The 20,166-nt window shown below is 46.2% G+C and overlaps 1 protein-coding gene across 1 annotated transcript in view; it reads right to left on the minus strand.

Annotated features, from left to right (window-relative positions):
* Positions 1-14,384: 14,384 nt before the first annotated feature.
* Positions 14,385-20,166, minus strand: part of HPRT1 (hypoxanthine phosphoribosyltransferase 1) — a 45,766-nt gene continuing 39,984 nt past the window's right edge. The window contains exons 7-9 of the mRNA XM_062183162.1: positions 16,380-16,426; positions 16,130-16,206; positions 14,385-15,052 (exon numbers count right to left, since the gene is read on the minus strand). Coding sequence (XP_062039146.1) covers positions 15,005-15,052; positions 16,130-16,206; positions 16,380-16,426 — 172 coding nt within the window. The 3' untranslated portion in view covers positions 14,385-15,004. The remainder of the gene's footprint in view (positions 15,053-16,129; positions 16,207-16,379; positions 16,427-20,166) is intronic.

Raw genomic sequence — 20,166 nt, forward strand, 5'->3', positions numbered from 1 at the left:
TCTCTGTGATTACCAGGAACGCATTTGGGAAAGAAAATGCAAACGAGGCTTTCAAAAGGAGCCGGGCAGAAGGTGAAGCCGCTCTGGCCTCTGGCCGGGGCGAGACAGAAGCCCGGCCTCACGTTTTCCCTCCTGGCCTGGAGGGGTCCGCTGCTGTCCCATTGGGAGCGCGCTGCGCGGGGCCGGCAGAGGCGGTCTGCACAGCGTGGATCAGAGCCAGTGCACGAAGGCTCCTGCACGGGGCGGGCAGCCAGGACACCGGAAGGTTCTCATCGTTATCACAGTCTTCAGAGACATCCTTCCTGACGGATGAACACGGATTGCAAAAAATGTATCTTTTGAGGTTGTGGATGTTTCTAAACCATTACTCTTTCCCAAGTATTAGCAGCCTTTAGAATTCCATGAGAAGAGCACAAACCTTCCTTTTTTTTTTTTAAAGATGTATTTATTTCTTTAAAAGTCAAAGTTACAGAGAGAGAGGATCTTCCATCTGCTGGTTCTCTCCCTGCAATAAACAGGGCTGGGCCACAGTGAACCAGGAGCCCAGATTTTCATCCAGGTCTCCCATGTGAATGTCAGTAGCCCAAGGACTTGGGCCATCTCTGCTGTTTTCCCAGGCTATTAGCAAGGAGCTAGATCAGAAGTAGAGCAGCCAGGACTAAAACCAGCACCCATATGGGATGTTGGCATTGCAGATGGAAGCCTAACCCACTGTGACACAACACGGGCCCCAAACCTTCATTTTAAGAAAGCTGCAGGGGCCGGAGCCGTGGTGCAGTAGGTTAATTCTCCGCCTGCGGCAGCGGCATCCCATGTAGGTACCAGTTCTAGTCCTGGCTGCTCCTCTTCCGATCCAGCTCTCTGCTATGGCCTGGGAGGGCAGTGGAGGATGGCCCAAGTCCTTGGGCCCCTGCATCCATGTAGGAGACCTGGAAGAAGCTCCTGGCTCCTGGCTTCGGATCGGCGCAGCTCCGGCTGTTGCGGTCAACTGGGGAGTGAACAAGTGGATGTAAGACCTCTCTCTCTCTCTCTCTGCATCTCCTCTCTCTGTGTAACTCTCTCTCTCAAATAAATAAAAAAAAATCTTAAAAAAAAGGAGCTGCAATAAAAGGAAATTTTGGAAGGACGTATGTGGGTGAACACATGAAGAGTTTCACTGGGTAACGAACGGAATTCTGGGGTTTGGACAAATCTTGTTTTCTCCATATTCCAGTTTTCTAGAAGTAATGCTTTTTATTTCCTGACCAGAAAACGTCACAATAACACACGCACACGCATTTTTAAAGGCTATGAACGGAAAGAGATCAGGCAATGTCTAGAGGGTTAAAAGAGGATTTTCCTTTTTGGGGGGACTGGGAAGACCATGAGGCTGACAGGAAGGATAAATGCGAGGGGAGGCTGAACCTCCAGGAGCAGCGAGGGGCAGTTGGGGAGGTAGCGAGGTCTGCCAGCAAGCAGCAGCGGGTAAGACCAGCTTTATGCAGCATTTATACACCGATACGAAAGACAGAAAGATGTAAAAATCTCAATGCTGGTACCTGGGTAGTGGAGGTGATGGCTGAATTTTATTTTTACTCTGTTTTAATCTCCTCGTGTATTTTTTCATTGCTTCTATATATTCATTTTTTTCTATACTGATGCACAACTTTAAAATCAGGGGAAAAATTGATCATGAAAACAAATATAGGCCAGTGCCATGGCTTAACAGGCTAATCCTCTGCCTTGCGGCGCCGGCACACCGGGTTCTAGTCCCGGTTGGGGCACCGGATTCTATCCCGGTTGCCCCTCTTCCAGGCCAGCTCTCTGCTATGGCCCGGGAGTGCAGTGGAGGATGGCCCAAGTGCTTGGGCCCTGCACCCGCATGGGAGATCAGGAGAAGCACCTGTCTCCGGGCTTCGGATCGGCACGATGCGCTGGCAGCAGCGGCCGTTGGAGGGTGAACCAACAGCAAAAAGGAAGACCTTTCTCTATGTCTCTCTCTCTCACTATCCACTCTGCCTGTCTATATATATATATATATATATATATATATATATATATATAATGTGTTTCTGGGGCTGGCGCTGTGGCGTAGCAGGTAAAGCTGCTGCCTGCAGTGCTGGCATCCCATATGGCCGCCGGTTCAAGTCCTGGCTGCTCCAGTTCCGATCCAGCTCTCTGCTATGGCCTGGGAAAGCAGTAGAAGATGGTCCAAGTCCTTGGGCCCCTGCACCCACATGGGAGACCCAGAAGAAGCTCCTGGATCCTGGCTTCGGATCGGCCAGCCACTGTGGCCAATTGGGGGAGTGAACCAACTGATGAAAGACCTCTCTCTGCTCTCCTTCTCTCTGTGTGTAACTCTGACTTCCAAATAAATGAAATAAATCTAAAAAAAAAAGAAAGAGAGAGAGAAAGAAAAGAAAGAAAAAGAAAAGGAAGAAAAGAGAAAGAAAGAAAAAGAAAAGAAAAAAGGAAAGAAAGAAAGAAAAGAAAAGAAAAGAAAAGAAAAGAAAAGAAAAGAAAAGAAAAGAAAAGAAAAGAGAAGAGAAGAAAAGAGAAAAGAAAGAGTTTCCCAGTTCAGGAGGATCATAAGTTAGCTGAAGTCACCTGCCCCTCAGGCAGAGGCCACTGTAGGAAACCACGTGACAAACAGGCAGGTCACAAAACTTCTGGGGCTTCTTACTCTCTAGTGTTCTAGCTTCCTGGTTAAGATCTCAGCTTTTCTCTCAGGATTTCAGTATGCATATATTATATTCACAACTACAAAATTCATTTGTTTATTTGTTTAAAAGGCAGAGTTACTGAGAGAGAGTCTTCCATCTGCAGGCTCATTCACCAAATGGCCACCAACAGTCTGGGTGGGGCCAGGCTGAAGCCAGGAGCCAGAAACTCCATCCGGGTCTCCCACACGAGTGGCAGGGGCCCAAGCACTCGGGCCATCTTCTATTGCTTTCCCTGGTGCATTAGCAGGGAGCTGGGTTGGAAGTGGAGCAGACTCCCATACAGGAGGCCAGCATTGCAGGCCGCAGCTCAACCCACTGCGGCACAATGCCAGCCCCGTACTACTGCAAAATGTCTACACAGATGAGTTTGGTTTCACGGCAGAGCTAACCCTAACAGTTTTTCTCCTAACTACAAGTAACATATTTGTGAAGGAAAATTAAACAGTGCAGGAAGCATCAAGTAGAGAATGACGGTCCTGCAGGCTGGGGGTTGCTGCTACTTTCTCTGTCGTGCCACTGACCTAGTGCCCTCACCCCTCCCCTTTTCTAATGGACCATGATTCTAGAATTACCCGGCATGTCTAGAGGGACATTGGTTCACCTCTGCTGTCTCAGCTGCTGGGATGCCCCTACCAACCCAGGGGCATGTTGTGGCGGACAATGCCCCATGCATTGTGGGTACTCAGATACCCACTTCTGGGCAGGTTTGACTTCTGTAACCCTCGGTAAGTGACCAACTCTCTTCAGAACTGTCTCTACCGAAAAAAAATCCACCTTGGCAGAAGAAAGCATGCTTCTGGGGTGGCCCACATCCAGTGACCAGTCAACACGGGCACACAAAGACCCAGGACACCACCACATGCAGGGCTACCCTTGAAGGGCCATCCTGGCTTCTAGTACTCACTATGGGGTTGGCTGAGGCCTCTGTTGAACCGCATCGCGGCCCAACTTCCCGGCTTGCTAATCCCAACAATGTTCTTTCCGCGCGCTCGCCTCCTACTCAGAGAGCCCAACCTGCAACACATCCTAGCTTCACTGGCAGCCTTTTCCCTTAGTCGTACATAAAATAATGATTCCGCTTCCGACTGCTGGCATCTTAGAGTCAGTGCAACACAGGCATACTCTTTGGCTTATTAAAATACCTAAACGTGGTTTTTCACAATCCCTGTTAACCTTAACAAGCCACCAGCGCCACTTTCTTGGCACCTGAGATCACAGAGGTTATTGTTGGCTGCCTCCCCAACACCGATTCCTTGCATCTTGCTTCCTCATCAAATCCTGATTTTACCCAATGTGTCCTAAGGGAAACGGACTTTGATCTTGGCTCCAGAAGTGGGCCTGACTGGGCAAAGGGCGATCCCAGTCCCAATGGCCCGTGACTGCTTAAGAAATGGGCATGTGAGCCCATTCTGGCCAGTGAGACTTAACACAACACTTCCACCACTTTTAAGAGAGTTGACACGGAAAGCTTGCACTCATCTGGTGTCTGGCAGCCCTCACCTGACCACAAGGAGGACTGGCCTTCCAGTGTTGTTTCCTCAGTATAATAATGGAGCAGTGGATCATACTGACCAGGCCTGAGCTGCCCAGACACATGTAGCCAATAAACCCCTATTGTTTAAGCTAGTTTCTGGAAGTCTAGAACATTCTAGAACATTCTGGTACACAGACCCTTAAGATGACCCTAATATCTCTATCTGGTTTCCTCTTGCACCCCTCTGTGTATCTTCTCTGCTACAGTCAACTACTCACAATTTCCTATACTGTCCTGGGATTTTTGAGTTACCCTTGCCTTTGCCCAGACAGACCTCTGGCTGAAACTCTTCCCCCAGCCTTCTGTCCTCTGTATCGACCTGACCAAGGGTTTCCCACTCTCCAAAGGCTCATTTTTAAAGGATGCTTCTCCTGCAATGCCCTGTCCCTCCTCCTCTCCCCTCCCCCGACCCCATTCTGACAGTTTCCTCTTTGAATTACTGTTAAGTATGCTCTGCTCAAAATAAATAAATAAATATTTTTAAAAAGGGACCGGCGTCGTGGCTCACTTGGTTAATCCTCCACCTGCAGCACCGGCATCCCATATGGGTGCCAGGTTCTAGTCCTGGTTGCTCCTCTTCCAGTCAAGCTCTCTCTGTGGCCCGGGAAGGCAGTGGTGGATGGCCCAGGTCCTTGGGCCCTGCACCCGCATGGGAGACTAGGAAGAAGCACCTGGCTCCTGCTTCGGATTGGCGCAGCGCCCGCCGTGGTGGCCATTTGGGGAGTGAACCAACGGGAAGGAAGACCTTTCTCTCTGTCTCTCTATAACTCTACCTGTCAAATAAAAAAAAATAAGTATGCTCTGCTCTTCCAGCACTGCATGTGGCCCTGTGTTGCATTAGAGTCACTTGTATACTTGACCTTAAGCCCCTCGAGGGCAGGAAGAGTTTGCATTCATCTCAAGCTCTGAGACAACTAGCACAGAGCCCAGCACACAGGAAATTGTTTCCATCCACGGGTTAACTCTCCAAGTGGCCAAAACTGCAAGGGCTGTGCTAGGCGGAAGCCAGAAGCTTCATGAGTCTCCCATGTAGGTGGCAGGAGCCCAGGTATTTGGGTCACCTTTTGCTGCTTTTCCTAGGCCATTAGCAGGGAGCTGGATGGGAAGTGGAGCAGCTAGGGCACGAAGGGGCGCCCACGTGGGATGATAGTGTCACAGGTGGTAGTTTTACCTGGTATGCCAACACTGCTCTGGCTCAGTGATCTTTAAAACGAGTTATGTCACCTAAGCAACAACTAACACGTACAAAACCACATTTTGAAAACAGAGGGAGATGAGGCCGGCGCTGTGGCACAGTGGGTTAATGCCTTGGCCTGAAGCACCGGCATCCCATATGGGTGCAGGTTCAAGACCCGGCTGCTCCACTTCCGATGCAGCTCTCTGCTATGGCCTGGGAAAGCAGTGGAAGATGGCCCAAGTGCTTGGGCCCCTGCACCCACATGGGAGACCTGGAAGAAGCTCCTGGTTCCTGGTTCCGGATCAGCGCAGCTCTCTGCCATTGTGGCCAATTGGGGAGTGAACCATTGGATGGAAGACCTCTCTCTCTCTCTCTCTCTGTGCAACTCTGACTTTCAAATAAGTAAATAAATCTTTAAAAAAAAAACAGAAAATAGAGGGAGACCCAGCTGAAGGCAACATCTTTGCCCAAGTTCCAAACAAAGGCCAGGTGGGCCCCAGCAGACCTTATTTAGCCACAGAGAACACCTAAGTAACTAGAACAAGAGCTGCAGCAATTACCAGAATGTTCTGGGGGCGGGGTGTGCCTTTAGAAGCACTAAGCTTCAGGGAGACCAAACTGAGGAGGGATGAGACAACTGTAAGAGGTGGAAAACAGCCTGGTGGTATATGCATTGGCCCTGGTGCCAGAAAGCTCCCAGTTTGAGAACTGGTTATGTATCAGATGTCACCTTGAGGAACCTCTTTATGCTGTAACTAGCTTCCTTATCTGAAAAATGGGGGACAGTAATTGCACCTACCTCAAGGGGTTGCTGGAAACACCGAAGGCAGCAATACATGCAAAGTGCCTACACATAATAAGAGATGGGTAAGCACCTGAAAACAAGGACAATGATACGCACCGGGTGGGAAAAAGAATGGAAAGTAGTGGGAACAGGTTAGGAAGGGATAGGAAGGAAAGAAAGGGATGATGCTGTGGCGTAGCAGGTTAAGCTGCCGCCTTCAGTGCCAGCATCCCATATAGGCGCCGGTTCGAGTCCCAGATGCTCCACTTCCAATCCAACTCTGGGAAAGCACTGGAAGATAGCCCAAATTCTTGGGCCCCTGCACCCGCGTGGGAGACCTGGAAGAAGCTCCTGGCTCCTGGCTTCGGATCAGCACAGCTCTGGCCGTTGTGGCCAATTGGGGAGTGAACCAGCGGATGGAAGACCTCTCTCTCTGCCTCTGCCTCTCTCTCTCTGTGTAACTCTTTCAAATAAATAAATAAATCCTAAATAAAAGGGAAGAAAACACCCCTGAGGAGACCATTCTGTGTAGCTCAGACTTACCATAATAATGAACTAAAGCTGGGATATGAGGGCCTGATTGGAATACAAAGACTAACAAGGCAAACTACACCATAAACAACACAACTACACTGAAAGAGATGAAGAAGAAAACAAATAATTTCGGGAAAACAGTATGTTGGGTTTTTTTTTTTTTTTATTGTTGTTGGAAAACAGTATTTGGATTGGGTACTGTTGGGCTTAGTTCACAAAGATCTGTACACAAATAATGGACTCTAGCAAGTCAGTGTTTCAGGTGTGTTGCTTTAAACTGGGACTGAACAAATGGGTGAACAGAGTGGACTTAACAGGAGCCACATTTCCCACTGCTGAAGAAAGAAGCTAAAATCAGGAACAGGCGAAGGCTGGAATGAAACTTTGCTGTCGAGTAGAGACACCAGAACGACCTCATGTCTCCTGTGGACATACGGCCACAGAAGTAGGTAGAGATGGGTATGGGTCAGTATGCATGCTTTTGTTTCCTAGTTCTGTGCCCTGTGGCACCCCCAGAGCAACAACACCCCGAGCCCAGATCCTGGTTTCTAACATCATCCTGCAATAAAAGAACCGGGTGTCCTCCGAGAGAAAGGCCGATTCTGGCCCAGGGAGGGGAAAACACAAAATGAGCCTGTATGTAGTGTCTTGTGGTGCCAGAAAATAGCAGTGCTCAAAACAGGGGGAGGCCTGAGCAGAGGACACAGGAAAGAATGGGAAATGCAGCCCAAGAAGTTCCAGGCAGGGGCCAGCATCGTGGCACAGAGTGAAGTCGCTGTTTGCAATGCCAACACCCCCTATCAGAGCACTGGCTCAAGTCCTGGCTATTCCACTTCTGATCCAGCTTCTTGTTAATGTACCCTGGAAGGCAGCAAATGATGGCCCAAGTACTTGGGGTCCCACATGAGAGACCCGAATGGAGTTCTTGGCTCCTGGGTTGGGCCTGGCCCAGACCTGGCTGTTGCAGCCATTTGGGGAATAAACCAATAGATGGGAGACTCTTTCCGTCTCTCCATCTTTCAAATAAAATTAGTCCTAAAAAGGAAAAAAAAAAAAAACAGAGGGGGCTGGCAGTATGGCTTAGCGGGTAAAGCTAGTACATGCAATGCTGGCATCCCATATGGGCGCCGGTTCGAGAGTGAGCTGCTCCACTTCTGATCCAGCTCTCTGCCGTGGCCTGGGAAAGCAGTAGAAGATGGCCCAAGTGCTTGGGCCCCTGCACCCATGTGGGAGACCCAGAAGTTCCTGGCTCCTGGCTTCGGATAGGTGCAGCTCTGGCTGTTGCGGCCATTTGGGGAGTGAACCAGTGGATGGAGGATCTCTCTCTCTCTCTCTCTCTCTCTCTCTCTCTCTGCTTCTGCCTCTCAAATAAGTAAATCTTTTCTTTAAAAAAAAATTGAGGCAAAGAAGCCACATAGCAAATAATTGAATTTATCATTTCAGAGCTCTCTAATACGGCCAAATCAAAGGAATGGGAAAACATATTATGAAAGGAAGCTTTATTGAAAAGCTACCAAGTTTAAAAGTCTCTTCAGTCACAGATAATAATGAGGAAACCCATTATGAAGTACACCCAAGTTGTGTAAAAGAAAACTTGGAGCTGGACAGTTTATCAGTAAAGCTTGAAGTTACAAATAATGAAAAACCATTAAAAAATCATGACTCTTTCAAGTGGTTTGAAGTGTGCATAAAATTTACATTTAAAAATGGCAAAGAGCACACAGAGTTCTTCATGCCAGAAGGTTATTGTGTCTAAAGCTGCCCGCAGGATTGTAAAATAAGGTAGCCGACAAACCCGAGGAGCACACTGGACAAACTCCAGGACAGTCTGAAAATGCTCTCCAGCAAGCGGAGTCAGCTTACATTTGTAAAGATCAGCTGTGACCTCAAAAGGCCGCGCTTAGTGTACACGACGTACATTTGGGATTGCTACCTTCAATGGTTTAATGTTGCCCACTATGCTATCGGGCTATTCATGTCAACACAAGAACCGGGCTCTACAGGTGAAGTGGCAAGGAACTGAGAGAGCAGATTTCTAGAACAGAATTGCCTGGGTTCAGACTTCTCGTAGGCCACTTGCTAGCTGTGTGAATCGGACCCAATTATGCAACCTCTCTGGACCTACATTTCTTCATCTTTAAAGTTGGGACAACTCAAAAAACCAAAGCAGCCTCCCCCCTAGGAGTTATCATTAAGGAGTCAAATGTGTTTAGCACAGTTCCATTACATACATATATTACATGGAAATAATTTAGTAAGTAGTGGCTATTCTTAAAAATTTTACTTTTTGAGACGGAGAGAAAGAGAAACACTCCCATCTGCTGGTTCACTCCTCAAATGCCCACAGTGGCCAGGGCCAACGGGGAGCCAGGAATATAATCCAGATCGCCCACGTGAGACACGGGAACACAATTACTTGATCCATTACTTGCTGTCTCCCACAGTCTGCATTAGCAGGAAGCTGGCGTCAGGAATTAAACCCAGGTATTCTAATGCATGACACAGGCATCTTAATCACTAGGCTATATGCTACTCTTAATAACAAATCCTTTGCCGGCGCTGTGGCTCAACAGGCTAATCCTCCGCCTAGCGGCTCCAGCACACCAGGTTCTAGTCCCGGTCGGGGCGCCGGATTCTGTCCCAGTTGCCCTTCTTCCAGGCCAGCTCTCTGCTATGGCCCGGGAGTGCAGTGGAGGATGGCCCAAGTGCTTGGGCCCTGCACCCCATGGGAGACCAGAAGCACCTGGCTCCAGTCTTCTGATCAGCGCGATGCGCCGCCGCAGGGCGCCGGCTGCGGTGGCCATTGGAGGGTGAACCAACGGCAAAGGAAGACCTTTCTCTCTCTCTCTCTCACTGTCCACTCTGCCTGTCAAAAAAAAAAAAAAAAACAACAACCAATCCTTTAATTTTTTTTTCAACCTGAAAAATACATTTTGCTTCCTGCCCTAGGTAATATTACAATTTTCAAATATTTTCATTGCATCTTAACTTCTTACCACTTATCCAACAAGGATTTATTGAGCACTACAATTTTCCAGGTATTATGGCAGGTGCTGGGGGTATAGCAGTGAACAAGACTGGCAAGATCCAGCCCTCATGAGGCTGATGGTCTAGTAGGGGAGACAGTAAATAAGAAATGCAAAGATCAATTTGCCACGTGCTTATGAGGGAACAGCTCCTCCAGGGACACCTCCACACAGCAAGTCCAAGTTCATTGTGACCGGTCTTGGAGGAATGCCCTGGGATGCTCCCAGGAACGCAGTAACATGAGTAGTCTTGTGAGGAGCTGTCTCAAAGCCATTTGTCACCACCTCCCCTGCCTTGTGGGAGCTGCCATGAGGCAGTTTCTCATTTGCCTGCCTGGTTCTAGCAAGTCAAGTGACTTTTGAACTTGCCTCCCCACTTCGGGTAGGCTACAACAGTTAGCTGGAGTCTGGAGCTGCCTCCTCCATGACAGAGCGACCCAGCGCTCTTGGGACTGCGGGACTCACGACGGGATGCACAGCTGACACAATGCTCTCCTTGCTTATGTTAAGTAACAAACTCTCTGCAGCCACCTCGCCTTGTTTCCGTCTTGCCAAACCCACAGCAGAGTGACAAGTCCGCCCTAGTAGCGGCAGTAGCTATTGCTTGCGGGTGGCATGTGAGCCGGCCAGTGATCTGGGGACAGGAGGAAAGAGGGAAAGGCAGAAGGAACAGCAATTACAGAGGTCCCAAGGCAAGTGAATGGCAATTTTGAGGTGCTGAGAGAATGGTGGTGTGGCTGAAGTGAAGTGAGCAAGGAGGATAAATGAGGTTAGAGAAGTAGGCAGGGGCTCATTTACTCATGGGCTTGTAGACTATAGAAGAGTTTGCATTTTCTTTGGTGTTAAATAAGCAAGCTATATGATCTGAGTTTTTAAAAAAGATTTATTTATTTGAAAGTCAGAGTTACAGACAGAGATCTTCCATGTACTCGTTCACTCCCCAGCCAGCCACGACAACCAGGGCTGGGCCAGGCCACATCCAGGAGCCAGGAGCTTCATCCAGGTCTCCCAATGTGGGTGGCAGGGGCCCAAACACGTGGGCCATCTTCTGCTGCATGTCTCACGTCATCAGCAGGGAGCTGGATCGAAAAGTGGAGCAGCTGGGACTTGAACTGGCATCCATACGGGATACTGGCTTCACAGGCAGCCGCATTATCCATGACAGCCACAACACCTGCCCCAACCTGATTCATATTTCTCAAAGATCATCACCCTCTTAGGGTTGGCATTGTGGTGAAGTGGGTTAAGCTGCCACCTGCGAAGCTGGCTTTCCATATCAGAGTACTGGTTCGAGTCTCAGCTGTTCCTCTTCTGATCTAGAGTCTTGTCAATGCACCTGGGAAGGCAGTGGAAGATGGCCCAAGTGCTTGGGCCCCTGCTGTTCATTTGAGAGCATGGAAGACTTGGATGGAATTTGGGCTATTGACTTCAGTCTGGCCCAGCCCTGGCTGTTGAGCCATTATGGTGGTGAACTAGTGGATGGCGGATCTCTCTCTCTCTCTCTCTCTCCCTCTTTCTCTGTTGTTCTGCCTTCTAAATAAGCCTTTAAAAAGAAAAATATTCTCAGCATGCTTGTGGAGCAGCGATGTGGCCAGGGTACTGGCAGCAGCGAGGCGGGGATGAGTAGATTCTCTGCCATTGTTAGGGATTTTGATTTCATTATAAAATGGGGAGCCGCAGGAGGGATTGGGGGTGACTCAATCTGCCTGAAGATTTAATTAGGATCACTGGGGTTGCTGTGTGTCACTCAAGGAAGACAGGCAAGGATAGAAGCTGGAGTTTGGGTCAGAGGCTACTGGAATGGTAAGAAATGATGGCCAATTTGCCCAGGGCAGTCTTGCCTTACTAAATCCCTTCTCCCCAACTCACTTGTCAACGCAACATCAGGAGAGTCTCCTCTGGAAACATGTTGTGGATAAACAAAAATAATGCGAACAAAGCACTTAGTATAATACCTGACACATATGAAATATTAATTACTACTGGCACTGCCAATATTTTTCCGGAAGTCTCCATACTTTTAAAAATGGGCTCAAGAAGGCCTTTAAAATGCAAATGAACTCTCACTCCCAACTTGAACCTCTCAAGTGTTTTTTCTCTGTGGAATGCAAAAACTCCATGCTTCCTGCCACAGCCTTCAAGGTCCTGCACGGTCTGGCTCTGGCCTTCCTCTCCACCTTAGGTTCTACTACTCGCGACTCCCAGACACACTGGGCCTCCTCTTCCTCATACACCTCGGATGGCCTCTCACCATCTCGCTGCCTTTTGCGCTGCTATTCCTCCTGTAGGGCGCTCTGCCTCTGGCTTTTCTATCGATACATTTTTTCTATCTTAACAGACTATTATCGTGAAAATGATTGCTGCCCCTCCCGGTACCCCCCTTTTCCTCTCTTTTACATGGATTATATCTATTCTGCTAAAAGACAGAGAAGTAAAACTAGAAGTACCTGCTCAACTATCAGGTAAAGGCCTGAGGAGTATTAGAGCTTCAGTCCTTGCATGGACTTCATGATATTTGGGGAAGGGGCCTCTCCTTCCGGATTGTCAGCTGGCTTTCTGGTTGGGCTGCCCTCCATATCTGTGGGCTCTACATCTGCAGATTCCACCAACCATGGATAGAAAATATTCCGGAAAAAAATCATATATGTGCTCAACATAGACTATTTTCTTGTCATTATTCCCTGAAAATTTATTTCCTGAAAAGCTATTTCATGCTATTTACACTATATTAGATCTTACAAGTAATCCAGAGATGATGTAAAGTACACAGGACAGTATAGGTTATATGCGAATAGCATGACACGTTATATGAGCTACTTGAGAGATTCTTCAGATTTTGGCACTTGGGGGCGCTCTTAGAGCACTAATCCCCCTGAGCATACCACTGTACAATCATACGTAACTACAAACTAGAGTTGTAGTGAATTAGAAGGCGCAAGTGTTCAGTTTCTTCATAATGTTGTACAAGAATCAGACAGCTGAGTTGGAATCTTGGCTCTGCCACTTAGTGGCCATGACCTAACTTGGAACATGTCATTGTTTTCACAGGCAACTAACGGCAACGCAGCGCTTTGCTATATTCCAGGCCACTGTCCTATGTCCCCTGCACGATAGCATCTAATTAATCCTTACATCAAGCCTCTGGAGTAGATAGCATTATCCCCATCAACCAGATGAGAAAACAGGTTCCGAAGTTAACTGGATGTTACAAAGTGAATAAGCAAAGTCAGAGCAGTGTAACCCAAACCTAGGCCACGTCTCTTAGCTACTCATTCACTCAGCAATAATCACCTGAGATCCTACTATTTTCTAGGCACTCCCCTAAGGACTTGATACACATCAGTCAACATGACATAGTTTTTGCCTTTCTTATATTCTAGGAGGGGTATAGCCAAACTGAAGAATGAACATACATGTAAATTACAAATCATGTTATTGGACTATGCAAAATTCAACACTGCCTCTTATTTAGGAAAAAAAGGAAAGGAGGGAAAGAGGGAAGGAAGGAAGGAAGGAAGGAAGGAAGGAAGGAAGGGAGGGAGGGAGGGAGGGAGGGAGGGAGGGAGGGAGGGAGGGAGGGAGGGAGGAGACCCAGAAGGAGCTCCTCCTTCAGATTGGCGCAGCTCTGGCCGTTGTGGCCAATTGGGGAGTGAACCAGCGGACGGAAGACCTCTCTCTCTCTCTGTCTCTCTGCCTTTCTCTGTAACTCTGTCTTTCAAATAAATAAATAAATAAATAATCTAAAAAAAGTCATAAAAAAAGAAATAGTCATTTCATTTGGTTCAGCCTGGGGGTGTGTGCAGCGGAGAGGAGGAGAGAGTAAGGAGGCTCAGCAGTGGGAGGCAGGAGGCAGTATTAACTACTGTAGCCACATGGCTCTTAGTGAGGCCACAGCTGGGGGGAAGGGGGAGACCTGAGTTGTCTGGAGATTGTATTCACATGTACTACAACTTACCTCAACCTTCCAGGGTTACCAAGAGCAGCAGAAGTGAAAATCTTTTAAACTAGCTAGTCCTAGTACTGCAGCAAGCTACTATTTCGTATTATTCAAAGTTCCCTACTTTGTTGCTAGGCATTACAGCAAACACCTTAAGGAAAAAAAAAAAAAGATCAGATGGCCCACAAAGTTACCCGATTCATAGCTCACTGGGAGCACTGAAGCAGTTCAGTTTTGGTTTAACTTTCCTCCTACTCCGTAGAAAAGCAAAAAGATTTTGCTGTTGTTCTTTGGTCAACAAAGCATCATCTATACACAGAAGGTAACAGGACGTGTCGGAAAACAATCTGTTGAGATGTTGCTGAGAATCCAATCTGAACAATTTGAAGAATTCCAAGAGACATACATGTTATTTTAGCCTAGTAAAATGTAATAAAGTGTACCATGTGTCTGAGATTTCATGCCTCTGAAGTAGAAAGGAATTTCGCTAGCTCCACCAACCCATTCTACCAGATAATCATTATTCGCTATGTTTGGTAAGGATTACAATTAAACTTAAGAAACCAGGAAAACATAATTGACAGAAAACTATACTAGGTTAATTTGTAGAGAAATGACAGGTAGGCATAGCTTCTTTTAAAGACACAGTCCCTATTTTAAGGATTTTCATACAGGGAAGAATTCACAAAGTGGTATTTTTTTGTAATTTATTTGATTGCATTTAAAAGGAACTGTTGACAAAAATTCCTTGGAAATAATCTGAACATGTGGGAAAATAGTCAATACTACTGAAACACTAATAAAATAACTACCGGGCATAGGTTTATTCAACAGAACAAAACGTCTTAGATGCTCTATTTGATGTGAAACTTCCTGCTTCTTTTCTTTTCTAAACACACAGTAATATAATTCACAATATTCAATCACTTCTGTTCTTTCCTGAATATATAAAAATTAAAATACCAATTAAAAAACTAATATATCTTCTCTTTAAATGTTTCTTAGATACAACTTCAATATTTTCATCTTATAGTGGTGCGATTTAAGATAATTTTTTCATTCACAAGTTTAACAATTGTTTGACAATCCACCCAAAGGGAACTGATAGTCTATAGGCTCATAGTGCAAACAAAGAGCTTAGGAATGCAGCAAATGACATTTCTAAAATACAAAACAGATAAAAATTCTGATAAGGTACATGCAAAAAGCTCTATTTAAGCAGATGGCCACAGAACTAGAACATTTGATAATTTTACTGGCGATGTCTATGAGACTCCTGATGTTTTCCAAATTCCACTTGCAGTTTCATCTTAGGCTTTGTATTTTGCTTTTCCAGTTTCACTAATGACACAAACATGCTAGAAAATAAAAATTCAGAAATTCACATTAGAGGAACAGACCAAAATAAAAGCCAAGCAGAACATTTTGCCTATCTGGTAAGAATACTTTTATGCTGCCAGGCTTCTTACTAAACAAACAGAAGTAATTCTATGCTGCTGCCGCGGCTCAATAGGCTAATCCTACGCCTTGCGGTGCTGGCACACCGGGTTCTAGTCCCGGTCGGGGCGCCGGATTCTGTCCCGGTTGCCCCTCTTCCAGGCCAGCTCTCTGCTGTGGCCCGGGAGGGCAGTGGAGGATGGCCCAAGTGCTTGGGCCCTGCACCCCATGGGAGACCAGGAGGAAGCACCTGGCTCCTGGCTTCGGATCAGCACGGTGCGCCGGCTGCGGCGGCCGTTGGAGGGTGAACCAACGGCAAAAAGGAAGACCTTTCTCCCTGTCTCTCTCTCTCACTGTCCACTCTGCCTGTCAAAAAAAAAAAAAAAAGAGAGAAGTAATTGTATGATAACTTAGACTGGTAACCTTTGGGGAGTGTCTTGAAACCAAACCAGTAGTTTGTCCCATTAGTTTCTTTTTCTTTTTTGATCTCAATATGCAATTTTAAATAACAAATGAAGCAGGAAATTTTAAGTATATCAAAATGGGGGGCAGGGTAAGTGGTGAAAAAAGATGCAATAAAAAGCCTGCTTTAGAGAGTGCTGTTGGAGTAGTCCTCCTAATCTTCCTTGGTAGTGTTCCTAAATGTATCCGTGGGACTCCTGCTTCCACAGGAGGAGGGCATTTGAAGGAGAGTGAAAGAAGACTTGAAACACTTATCTATTTCTTACTTATGACCACATTTATCATCTGAAATAATAACAGGACAGTTATTATATATTAAAGCTGTTCAACTATTTCAGCCAGCAAGAATTGTCACCCCAGCCTGGCCAAGTTCCAGTTCTAAGGACGTCTGTACTTGACTACAGTTTTATGTGACTAATGGGAACCATCAGTCTGTTCAAATTATGAGGTGCTGGAAAGAGAAAACAATTCTTCCCTTTCCTAAATGTTTATGTGGGTTTTGAAAAATAAGAGCGAGAATAAGAAGAATTACTTACATTCAAATCCCTGAAGTATTCATTATAGTCAAGGGCATATCCTACAACAAACTTGTCTGGGATTTCAAATCCAACAACTAGAAAGAATCATAATTCATCATTTAGATACAGAAAATACTGCTTTCAACTTTAATACTTGCAAATGGCCTTCTCTACAAATATTCCCTAAAGTAACTCTAAGCCATTTCACATACAACCTTTTTTACGTTAAAGACGGTTAAATGATTGACAAAAAAGGTAATTCACTTACAGTCTGGCCTGTATCCAACACTTCGAGGGGTCCTTTTCACCAGCAGGCTGTTAATTACAAAATGATACAAGAGACATATGGAGAGACTACAGGGCATTACAAAAGAGAACATTAATGTTCCCAAAGGCTTTCAACTGCATTAACCATATCATGGTGAGCTTTAACATCCCTATAGACAGACTAGGAAATGGCCGGCAAAATCCTGGAGATGAGAGGAGTGGCAATGAATACACCCAACGGACGAGGCGAGGCCCCTGCCTGAAGTCTACCTGGAGCCTGATGGACAGTTCTGGGAGCTGTACCCTGACTCTTACAAGGGCAGCTATCCAAGATGAATGGGTGGGGAGTGCCAACGAGCAAGGATAAAAAGGGCTCTTGGTCCAGAATCTCTGGAAATACAATTCCTAAGCTGTCAAGGGTGTGGGAGAAGTGAGCATCAGCTTTCATTAAACTTGAATACTTGGCTTGCAAAGAGGAGCTGCAGGCTAAAAAGGAACTAGTGTCATAAAGGAACTGGCATTCATTTTTGAGAGCAATAGTAGCAGGTAAGGTAAGTCAATTCTTTTTTTCTTTTAAAGGTTTATGTATTTATTCAAAAGGCAGAGTTACAGAGAGAAGGAGAGACAGAGATACAGAGAGAGACTTCCATCCACTGGTCCACTCTCCAAATGGCCACAACAGCCAGGGTGGGGCCAGACCAAAGCTAAGAGCCAAGAGCTTCTTCTGGGTCTCCCAGTGGGTGGCAGGGCTTTAAGCACTTGCACCATCTTCTGCTGTTTTTCCCAGGCACATTAACGGGAAGCTGGATCAGAAGTGGAGCAGCTGGGACTTGAACTGGTGTGCATGTGGAATGCTGGTATTGCAGGAGTTGGTTTTACCCACTATGCCACAACGCTGGCTCTGAGGTAAGTCAATTCTGCCAAAAGCTAATGTTGTAACCTAAATGCTGCCTGCTGAAATTTTTCAGCCATGGTAGCGGCGTTGGGGGCAAGGGAGAAGCTGTACGGGTGGGCATTTAGCCTACAGGTTAAAATGCCTGCCTCAAAAATCAGAGTACAAGTGCTGGTGTTGTGATGTAGTGGGTTGAGCTGTTGCCTGCAATGCTGGCATCCCACATGGGCACCAGTGCAATTCTTAGCTGTTCCACTTCTGATCCAGCTCCTTGTTAATGTGCCTGTGAAAAACAGCAGATGACCCAAGTGCTTGGGCACCTGCACCTATGTGGGAAACCTAAAAGAAGCTCCTGGCTCCTGACGTCAGCCTGGCTCAGTCCCGGCCACTGCTGCCATTTGGGGGAGTGAACCAGCAAATGAAAAATCTCTCTGGCTTGCTCTGTCTCCCCTTATCTCTCTGTAATTCTGCTTTTCCAATAAATAAAAAATAAATCTTAAACGATAAATCAGAGTCTCTGGGTTCAATTCCCAGTTCCTTATTCCAGCCTCCTGCTAATGCAGACCCTGGGAAGCAGTGAGGATAGTGCAAAAGGTTGGGTTCCTGCTACCCACATGGGGACTTGTATTAAGTTCCCAGCTCTTAGCTGCAGGCAATGTCAATCATGGCCATTGCGGACATTTGGTAAATGAACCAGTGGATGGGAGTACTCTGTCTCTTTTTCTGTCAAATACATACACACATTTTTTAAAAAGCTGTAGAAGGTGCATTGAAAGCCTTTACATATGTTAAAGGCATCTTCAATAAAACTTATGATTTCATACCTTCCTAGATAAATATATTTAAAAATCTGGAAAAAGCCTTAAGTGATTCTCAGCCTTGGCTGCACATCAGAATCACCTGGGCATTTCGAGAAACACAAAACGGATAGATACTCCAGCCACACCCCTGACCAGTTACATCAGAATATCTGGGCAAAAGACACAGGCAGAGATGTTTGGGGTTTTTTGTTTGTTTGTTTGTAACTGTCTGGGGATTTCAATGTGCAGCCGAAGTTGAGAAGCACTGGTCTAAGCCCAAGGCTCCAAGGAACATCTAATCAAGTCTCCTATGACTTTCTTCCAGTTATTAGTCACAGGAGATTCTGAACTCAATTTCCACTTAGAAATAACAAACCAGTCACCGCGGAACTCCTTACCTCTGCCTGAACTCATGAACACTCCAGAAAAGCCGTCACTGAACACAGTGCAAGCTGTGCTAAGAGATCAGTGGAATGCAGCACCCCTATACTACACATCTCAATGTTTAAAATCAGTTGGGGTGGGGCTGGCGCTGTGGTGCAGCGGGTTAACGCCCTGGCCTGAAGCGCCAGCATCCCATATGGGCGCCAGTTCAAGACCCGGCTGCTCCATTTCCGATCCAGCTCTCTGCTGTGGCCTGGGAAAGCAGTGGAGGATGGCCCAAGTGCTTGGGCCCCTGCACCCACGTGGGAGACCAGAAGAAGCTCCTGGCTCCTGGCTTCAGATCGGCGCAGCTCCGGCCATTGTGGCCAATGGTGGAGTGAACCAATGGATGGAAGACCTCTCTCTCTGACTCTCCTCTCTCTCTGTGTAACTCTGACTTTCAAATAAATAAATATTAAAAAAAAATCAGTTGGGGAAAGGTAAAGCAAGAGGACAGAGTGAAGCTGGATAACAGATAATGAAACACACAGAGAGGACAAGTTCCAGTGTTCTACTGCACAGAGAGAAGATTCCAGTTCACAATAATGTATTATATTCTGTATAAAGAACTGGAAGAGAGAAACTGGTAGGCTCCAAGCACAAAGAAAAGTAAACCGAAGGGTCAGTTACCTGATTTAGTAAGTTTATGCTGTATATATGTGCTGAATACTGCATCCCATAAAAATGTATACATTATGTTAATCAAAAAATTTAATAAAAATGTAAATTTAAAAAATATATATAAAGTTCCATTGGTGAGGCATGACAGTGGGTCAATTCTGAAGCATTTTCAATACTTTAAAAGGGTAACATTCCAAAGAAGATCTATGCAAATGGCTAATATGCAAATGAAAAAAGATGCTGCACCATCATTTGTCATCAGAGAAATGCAAACCCAGAACACAATGGGGTACCACATTAAACTCACTAGGATGGTTCTAATAAAAGTTAGACAATAACAAGTGTTGTCAAGGTATGCAGATGGTAGAACCTTTATATGTTGCTGTGGGAATGTAAAATGGTATTTGTTAAACAATTTGGTAGTTCCTTACCATGTTAAACACAGAGTTACCACATGTCCTAGCAATTACAAACCCAGGAGAACTGGAAACAAGGACTCAAACAAAAACTTGTAGATGAATGTTGATATTAACATTATTCATAGGCTGGCGCCATGGCTCACTTGGCTAATCCTAGGCCTGTGGCGCTGGCACCCTGGGTTCTAGTCCTGGTTAGGGCGCTGGGTACTAGTCCCGGTTGCTCCTCTTCCAGTCCAGCTCTCTGTTGTGGCCCAGGAAGGCAGTGGAGGATGGCCCAAGTGCTTGGGTCCATGCATCCGCATGGAAGACTGGGAGGAAGTACCCAGCTCCTGGCTTCTCCTGGCTCTCACTGTCTATAACTCTGTCTCTCTCTCACTGTCTAACTCTGCCTGGCAAAAAAAAAATTATTCATAAGAGCCAAGAAACAGAAACCCAAATGTCTACCAACAGATGCATGAAAAAAACAAAATGTGGTATATGCGTACAATGAAATACCATTTAGCCATAACAAGGAATGAGTATATGCTGCAAGTATCAGTATATGCTGCAACATGCATGAACCCTGAGAACATCATCCTAAGTGAAGGAAAGCAGATACAAAGGCCACATACTGCATGAGTCCATTTCTGTGAA

This window comes from Lepus europaeus, chromosome X (genome assembly GCF_033115175.1).
Source record: "Lepus europaeus isolate LE1 chromosome X, mLepTim1.pri, whole genome shotgun sequence".
In the NCBI taxonomy this organism is placed as follows: domain Eukaryota; kingdom Metazoa; phylum Chordata; class Mammalia; order Lagomorpha; family Leporidae; genus Lepus; species Lepus europaeus.